Source organism: Micromesistius poutassou, assembly GCF_964030765.1.
Source record: "Micromesistius poutassou genome assembly, chromosome: 13".
In the NCBI taxonomy this organism is placed as follows: domain Eukaryota; kingdom Metazoa; phylum Chordata; class Actinopteri; order Gadiformes; family Gadidae; genus Micromesistius; species Micromesistius poutassou.
In genome coordinates this window covers 13,200,304-13,209,288 of record NC_140283.1, presented here as the reverse complement: position 1 = coordinate 13,209,288, position 8,985 = coordinate 13,200,304, and the positions used below count along the sequence as shown (strand labels likewise).

Below are 8,985 nucleotides of genomic sequence, written 5' to 3'. Positions count from 1 at the left end.
GCTATAGACGCTTATAGCATGACCGCATACTCACATTTTGCTTCCTCTATGTCGTTCCCCAGCTTGGCTTGAATAAAGTGTTCACTGTATTTAGGCAGGACGAGGGCGAGACTGTTGGGGAAATAAATAAGAACAACACACAGTGAACGATTGTGTTGTATATAATCAAATTTGTCATATTTTGAAGATTTTGTAACCTGTAATCTGTAATCTGTTCACCTGTAATCTGTTCCGTTCACTGGTCCCCACGTGTAGGTCCGCACACCTCTATCTATGTACCGCTGTCAAGGACACACACACACACACACACACACACACACACACACACACACACATACACACACACACACACACACACACACACACACACACACACACACACACACGGCAATGAACCCCTCTGAGAGCCCCATTACCATTCAGTCCTGGGGAAGATAAGGTGTTCCCATGATGTCACGATAAGCAGAAGTTCAATGTTAGACAGTTGACCTTGGAGCCGTGCTACAGACACCTACTCATACATCTGGTGGACCTTTGGACCCCCGCTGAGTTGACTAGATATTGTGTTAGCCTCTCGCTCACCTCATCCTGGGTCTTCACTAACGTCTGGATGGTCTGCTCTCCTATCTCGCCGTCTATCATCATTCTCCTGATCTGGAGAGACGGAGAGGGAGGGAGGGAGACAGAGAGAGAGAGAGAGAGAGAGAAGGAGGGTGGGAAGGAAAAGAGAGAAAGAGAGGCAGACAGAGAATGACAGAAAGCAGGAGGTAGAAAGAGGGAAGGGGGAGTGAAATCCAAACATATTCTAATAATAGACACACGTTCACACACAGTTGATGAGTCGAGGATGGTGTACAATCATGTTTGACGACTGGTTAGCGACAGAGGCGGATAGCTTCATCAGTGTTGTCAGGGGAGACGGGACACCTGTGTGTATTTGCGCAGTTACCCAACCGTTCCACACCTGCATCATTAAATTTTGTGTCAGAAAAACTGAAATATATATTTATATATATGTCGTTTTCCCCTGCCACATGCCGCTTGGGTGAGATCCTCTGACGACCAGGGCACAGGTGGATGATGACTAAACTGGTTTAGTTTAGAGTTTGAAGTAGTATTACACACAGAGCAGGTGTTCCATGCCACCATGTCAGAGCGTGTGCGTGTGTGTGCAGTGACGGCTCCTTTATCCAGTTTGCATTGATTGCCCAATGCACCACAGGTGTGCAGCCTCACCAAGCCCCAGAGTCTAAGCAGCCTGACGCAGGGCAGGTGAGGCTGCTTAAAGCAGCCACCCTACACACACACACACACACACACACACAGACATATATATATATATATATATATATATATATATATATATATATATATATATATATATATTGCACATATACAGAGTGAGAGAGAAAAGAAAGAGTACACAAAGAGTACCTCAAGTTTAACGTCATTCTCCAGCTCAGCGTCCATGAGGTCAAGGGTCACAGGCTCCTGGAATTTAGGGTTCTGGAGGAAAGACAATGGCATCCATAAAACAACAGGACATTATCACATTCCCACTGAGTACTGCAGATATATCAGTTGTTACCCAAATGTAGCTTGTAGCGTGATTCTACAGATTCTACTTTCTATTCATACTTTGCACGTGACGTCACAGCCACTGGCTGGCGGGCAAGAACTCGAGCAATGAAACCTAGTAACATAATCAGGACGTCGCCAGTTTTACCACACGAACGGTCCTTAGGTTCCTCTCAGTCCAAATACCGCCATGATGGAAAGATTAGTTCAACGGGAGCATTTGTGCCAGGCATACACATGGCAAACTGACAAATTAGACATATATTTTTGTACGGAATCTCCCTGCTTCTGAAATGCGCGAACATCTCCGCCCAGCGCTCATTCCACTGTGCAGATGAAATCGCGCAGCATTCTGTAACAGCAACTGTGCGATCATCCCTGCCCTCACACATTGTTGAAATCATATGCTGGATGCTTTAATCTTTCTATGTGTATTTTAGTGAATGATCAGGCTATAATAAGACCACATTGGCTATGTAATCGCGGACAAAAGGGGACATTTTATAGTGGATGGTGGAATAGAAACATTCACCTTTGCTTTGATTATGAAGATATTCCTGTTTTTCACCTCCCATACGACAGCGTTGTTAACCCATCCGTAGGTTTTCAATTGTTGTGCGGTATAAAGTGACGGATTCTCTATGAGATAAATGTAAATATCTCCAAACTCCAAGTCTGGTAGTCTTTGCCAGCTTCAAAGCAATGAATAACCTACATCAGCGGGTGCTGTGTATGGATCAGAAGTTCTGAGTATGTTTATCTTCTCTTCGTATCTAATTTTAACATTTTGTGACAAATGGTCTAAATAGTTGATTTATTTAAGTATCGGAAATCTGCAAGGCTGCAATTCCCCTGGTTGGCCGTTGTACGTCGCCATTTTGCCAGCGTTTGTTGCCCTCCAGGTATCCAAGGTAGTCACGTGACCGCAAAGTATGAATTGGCCGGTTTGAAATCCTCATCAACTGCAGTAAACCAACCATCCCTATTCAGATGTTGGTTCAAAGCATAGCGGTGAATGCTCTATCTTCTCAACGTTGTCCCTAATGGTCGATTTCCATTAAAACGCCTACGAGCCTGGCATGTTCATAAGCATATGCTTATGATCAATGCAGGGCTGCCTCTCTTCTGTTCTGTCTCTGTGAGTCTAAGAAGCACCAGGGGAACAGGTACCGGAACACCACGGGTAGGTCCATGCAGAAGGTAACAGCTGGTGACCTCCTGACAACAGATCTAGGACAGAGCTGCCACAGCCGAACCCCACCACCTACTTCATGCAAACTGACGCTGGTGCTTGTTAACGTTCTCTCTTTAAAAAAACCTATGGGTCTCAGTTAAGTTTTATGGTGGCATAAAATAGTAGGAGAAATACATCGCTCCTACCATAAAGCCGGCAGAATATGCAACCCGATACACATTTGGCTTGAATAAAAACGTTTTGCAGATTTTTACTCGTCGGCCGTCAAAAGGAAATCGCATCAAAATATCGCTGTGTGGTTGGGCCGTGCGGTGTTTGCGGTCACTTTCATGTGTGTCACTTTTCTCATGGGATGCATGTCAGTGTCTTTCAAAAAAATGAAATCAACATGTATACGAGTCGGATCTGGAAGAGATGGATATACCCTCCATCTGGTTCCATGCCAGCTCTAATTGAATCTTTCTGTAGAGATCAATGGACGTGGGACAATGGGGGCGCTGCTGCAGCGTCGATATGTCAACATGAGAACAGGGCAAGAGTGATGGTCTGCGTGGAAAAATGAAAACACGTCAAAAAAAACAGCAACTTACATTAAAGTGTCAGCAAAAGAGTGAAGTCGGCGGTGGAGTGAGACAAAGAATGATGGAGACGAGACAAGACCCCCGACGAAAAAAACAAGAAAATAAAGAATAAGACATCAAGAGGACACGGCGCGGCAGACGGAATCAAACATCAAACAAGATTTGCAACAACAATGGAACAAAAAAGGAAAGGAGGTTCCACATGGGACGAACGGCGTCCACACCGGAGCAGAGCAGAGGGGGAGAAGAAGAAAGACAAGCTGGGGGAGGGAGGAGGGAAAGGCAGAAACACAGGAGAGGACCAGAGCAGAAAACAAGAGCAACAAGAAATAAGTTGACCCTACAACTGCAGTACAACTCGGAGGGTGGTATGAGCATGTATCGCAGAGTGCGTGACACCGCGTGACACCGCAATGTTGGTGACAGAGAGGATCCAAGGTCATGGTACGTATTCGTGCACATCGCCCTTTGGGTTAGACAGACCTTGAACACACAGCCCAGGGGGCCGATGAGGGAATCAAACACTGCCTCACTCAAATCCTGCCCTTGTTTAACTGAAATAATGTGTGTATGTGTATGTGTATGTGTGTGCCTGTGTGTGTGTGTGTTTGTTTGTGCGTGTGTGTGTGCGATTGCGCCTCAATCAGTGAGAGTCTGTGCACCTCTATGAGTGAGTGTGTTTGTGTGCGTGTGCGTGTGTATGCGCATGTGTGTGTGTGGTAAGTTTTTATTTGACTATTTTTAACAGAGGAATTCAACAATGATTCCACCACTCAAAGGTGAGTCAAGGGAAAAGTTTATACTAAGATGTCAAGGTTTACAGAAGCTGTATTGTTACCAGGGAAGCTGGCTGTTTTTCTATTTCTACCTGGGAATCTACAGGCACTGCAGTAGAGACTACTTCTGCATCCACCTCTACAGTCTCACCTCATGGAAGCTGGCAGCAAACATATTACTGAGTCTGAGCTGCCTTTGACGGATCCGCTTCTAGTGCACAGAGTACAGAAACACTGTGGATGGCCACACATGTACACATACACATGTAGAGCACAAACACACACATGCACACACACACACACATGCACACGCACGCACACACCAAAATAGCAACACACTCTCTCACACTCTTAAGGTGACGCGAGATTCGATCCATTATGTGTGTCACTGCTGATCACAGTTGGATACGTCTGATGACATGAGATGTGGACGCGGATCCCAAAGGATGGGGCCTGTTTAAATTTTCAAGAATTAACCCCCAACCCAGAGCCCTCCAAGCCTGGGTAGCACATGGACGCAGCACTGCCTGCCCAGAGAAACCAACGCCTGCAGGCTAAGGCTTACGCTACGTGAAGCTGGGTCAAGGTCTTACTGGATGATGGGTTATGACCTAATGGTGATATAATGGTGACATAAGCCCATGGCAAGTATGAATAAGTGAACCCAGGGTTCACATATTCATACTTGCCATGGGCTACACATACTGTTACATTGATCTCAAGTAAAAGGTCAGCACAGGGGCCCTCCACAAGAAAGGCAAGGGCCAACTGTGACGTGTTGTAGCATATGTAACTTTAACACTCAAACAACACTCAAACAACACTCAAATAGGCCATTATAACCAGGTACGGATGCAAACAGGTTATAAGATACACCTGTGTGGGCCCCGACTATCACACCTCTGTTATAAAGGTCTTTATTCAAACAATCAGTAGCGAGCAATGACTAACAAGATAGTTACTCTGATTCAGGACTTTTTTTGTTCAAAATGTCTGCAATGTATTTTCCTGCTTTGACACTTTATTCAAGATGACTCAGAGGGGTATATTGGTATCTTTAAATAAATAAAAAGTTTCTGAGTGAAGGTTTTCTTTGGTCCTTTAAAGTTCACTGAAGAGAATGACAATTTTTTTATGAGTTTTGTCAGAGAAAATATACTATAGATGATTTGAATAGCAGTTCAGGTCTCGGTAACCTAGCCTTAATTATTCCCTCAGGATCATGGCACCCTCTCATCTCGGTGAAAATCATATAAAAATGTACATGGAATGTTAAAAGGCTTTGGCAGAATCGTCAGCCCATTTATTTCATTATATACTCAACACGTATGACAGTTGGCTGCCAGCTCTCTCGCTAATACATGTCAAACGGTAATGAGCAACCTTCTGGCTGACATCTGCAGCCAGATGACATCCAATCATGCTCTTTATTGGAAACGTTTGTCAGGGACCCTCTGCCTGGCTACTGTTTCATTCTTCTCTGGAGGACTGGTGGGCTGGAGGACGTTTCATTCGGGTGTTGTGGACGAAACAAACGCAGTGTGCACGACGTGTAGTGGACGAAGAGGAGGATGACCTACCTTGGGCTGAAGGTTGGGATGCAGCAGGACGTACCCGTTTGGGTCGATGGCAAAGTAGTATCCGTTTGGCCCGATCTGAACCCAGAGGAAAGAGGACAGATATGCATAGTTATGATCCCCACACCCAAAGACGGCGCCGTTCCTAGTAATATATGTTTAAAAAAATACCGTTAGGCCTCCAGCTCAGAGGATTATTGTGGGGGAAAAGGCTGCATAGGCTTCTGCAGAAACTAATATCATCTGTGGTCACGAAGATGTCAAGTAAGACTGACACATTTCATTACAATACTTTATAATTTCACTCACAGAGAGCACACCATGAACTCTTCTTTGACTTGACAGACTGTGTGTGTGTGTGTGTGTGTGTGTGTCGGTGTGTGTGTGTGTGTGTGTGTGTGTGTGTGTGTGCATGTGCGTGTGCGTGCATGTGTGTGTGTGTGTGTGCATGTGCGTCCCTGCTCCTACTCACAGTGAATCGTGGCGTTAGTTTCTTGATGTCGTTCAGCGACACATCGATCCCCATCACCCCGAGAATCAATTGGTTCTGGGTCTTTAACAGAGAGACAGAGAGACACACAGAGAGACAGGAAGACAAAAAGAGAGACACAGGGACAGAAAGAAAGAGAGAGAGACAGAGAGACGGAACGACAGAGGGACAGAGAGACAGATAGAGGGCCAGAGAGATGGACAGAAAGACATACAGACAGAGACAGAGAGGGTGAGACAGACAGAGAGACAGAGATACAGAGAGGCAGATAAAGAGAGAGAGAGAGAGAGAGAGAGAGAGAGAGAGAGAGAGAGAGAGAGAGAGAGAGAGAGAGAGAGAGAGAGAGAGAGAGAGAGAGATGGAGTCAGAGAACAAAGAGAATATATGCATGAGCTCACTGGTCAGCCCAGGGCTCTATAAATTGTGTCGCTGTACTGGCCTGTACCTCTCCATTTGTATCATCTCTGCTTCTGGTCCTGTTGAACACTGGCAGTGTGCCTGTAATGACCAGCCCCAGTTCCTGGAGATGAGGAGGAACTGTGTTCTATTGGTGTGTTATTAGAGGGGAACTGTCTAATATACTAACAAAAAGTACTGCTTCACACGCATGTGGTCGCCCTTGAGACATCGTACAACTCGTAGCTGGACTGGAATTTGGTGCGGGATTAACATTCTCTCTATTGGTCTGTTTCGAAAAAAGTTATGTCAGTCGTCCAACTTTTTGCACATTTTTGTGGAAACAGAGTATATATTTTTCATATTTTCCAAACGTGTATGAAGCAGCACTGACTAGAAACATTTGAAAATAGCAAAGCGTTCCCTTTTATGAGTGAAATTATGGAACACTCTTTAAAGGTTGAGGTTGTTACCCTCATTTGTAAATACTAACAACACACCAACATAAAGGCAATAATAAATGTTATACAACATAACCTGGACCAGGAAACGGTATTGAAGGATAGATCCTTCACTGTAAAGTCCTACCAGAGCATCCAGGTAGACATTGGTCCACTGGACCTGCTTGGCCTGCTGACCCGCACGCACCATGGGTCTCCCCAGCACATCCAAATACTCCTACACACACACACACACACACACACACACACACACACACACACACACTTCTTACTGACAATTCAATACATTACATGAAGACACATTAACGTAAGTAGGGCTCCATTATGCAGTAAAATCCTAGCAGCAAATTCACCTGCGTGTTTATTCGGATGGCGCCGATGGAAGGAATCTCGTAAAAGTATCCTGGAAAACAGTCATCATAATAAAAGATGAGCGCAGAAATGTGATACTTGCCTGCGGGGCAGAACAGCTTGAGGGTGCAATAGATAGAAAATACGGCTGGCATCCCTATTAGAAAGCACCATGCACTACGATATGCTACAATGGAGCCCGGGTAGAGGAATTTCACGACTGTATTTTACTAACTCTAGTGTTGTACAGTAGCCGCAGTGCTATTAGGAGTAGCATAACAACCTGGATATAACGGTGTTCTCGCACGCCGTACCTTTATTGGCACATGCCATCCACTGGATGGGTCCTTTGTCATAGTTGTGCTGGCCCACGGAGAAGGTGAACACCCTCACCTGCAACAGGACAGCACAGTTAAACAGCCTGGGACGCGCCAGACAAGACTTGCGCAACCCCAGCTCGACTGGAAGAAACAGATCGGTCACGATGAGGACACGATTTAACGGCTGACCCAAACGCAGGGATCACGGTCGGAATCGGTCCCTGCTCCAGTCGTAAATATGAAACGTGGTATTTACGACTGGGATCGTCCGCAGGCTTAATCTGCAGGCTACAGATGTGAATCCTAAACCCCCGCACAGTACACGATTATATGGACCCAGTGTTCAGAGTGACCTGCCCTATTTTGGAGCAGAGCAGTGCAAAGGGGCCAAAATGAGGGTTAACATCGGGCTATATGTATCTTTGAGTGTGTTCCCGGGCTGAACACAGTAGAAAACACGCACAGTCGGACGTAGGTCCCATCATGTTATTTTAGATTATTTTGGAATGAAGAATTTCTGTGTTCCATAAATAGTTAGTTTATATAGTTCCATTGACGGTGTAGTGGTGGCATCGCACATTCAGATGATTGTATTTAACGAAAATATATATATATATATATTATATATATATATATATAGACACTCAGAAATGTGAGGTACCGGTATTAGTTGAGCTAACAGGGACCTATGCAGAATAATAGATCATAGTGTATATGGATCAATTATACATGTGTGCATCTATGCATGTAAAGTATTTGTGTTTCTACTCCAGAGAATTTGCACAAGGAAAATACACACACACACACACACACACACACACACACACGTGGATGCTTTAGAAAGGATGTGCAGACGGAAGATCAAATCCACAGGGAGCTCCAAAAAGCTGTGTCTTGTAAAACTGTGGAGAGAGCCCATCAACCCACATTAAAGTAACTCACTCAGCCTACTGTTTCATAAGCTATTGTGTGTGTGTGTGTGTGTGTGTGTGTGTGTGTGTGTTTGTTTTGGCATCTGTGTTTGTTTGTGCAAGTGTGCATGTGTGTGTCTGCCTGCGTGTGTCTGTGCGCACGTGTGTGTGTGTGTGTGTGTGTGTGTGTGTGTGTGTGTGTGTGTGTGTGTGTGTGCGTGCGTGCGTCTGTGTCTGTGTGCCTGCGTGTGTGTTTACCTACTTTCTTGTCAGTGTTGTATTTCTCCAGGATGGCCTGAGCTCTCTCCTCTCCCCCGTCCGTAAACAGCATGATGATGTTGTTGCAGTT

General features: G+C 45.1%; 1 protein-coding gene across 1 annotated transcript in view; it reads right to left on the bottom strand.

Annotated features, from left to right (window-relative positions):
• Positions 1-8,985, bottom strand: part of LOC311357886 (voltage-dependent calcium channel subunit alpha-2/delta-1) — a gene marked incomplete at its 5' end in the record, with an annotated part of 54,867 nt that overhangs the window by 15,473 nt on the left and 30,409 nt on the right. Inside the window, 11 exons of the mRNA XM_084477903.1 lie at positions 35-111; positions 220-281; positions 583-654; positions 1,435-1,506; positions 5,711-5,785; positions 6,180-6,260; positions 6,643-6,717; positions 7,182-7,271; positions 7,408-7,457; positions 7,720-7,798; positions 8,899-8,985. The exon at positions 8,899-8,985 is cut by the window's right edge and continues 18 nt beyond it. Of these exons, the coding sequence (XP_084334029.1) occupies positions 35-111; positions 220-281; positions 583-654; positions 1,435-1,506; positions 5,711-5,785; positions 6,180-6,260; positions 6,643-6,717; positions 7,182-7,271; positions 7,408-7,457; positions 7,720-7,798; positions 8,899-8,985 (820 nt within the window). The remainder of the gene's footprint in view (positions 1-34; positions 112-219; positions 282-582; positions 655-1,434; positions 1,507-5,710; positions 5,786-6,179; positions 6,261-6,642; positions 6,718-7,181; positions 7,272-7,407; positions 7,458-7,719; positions 7,799-8,898) is intronic.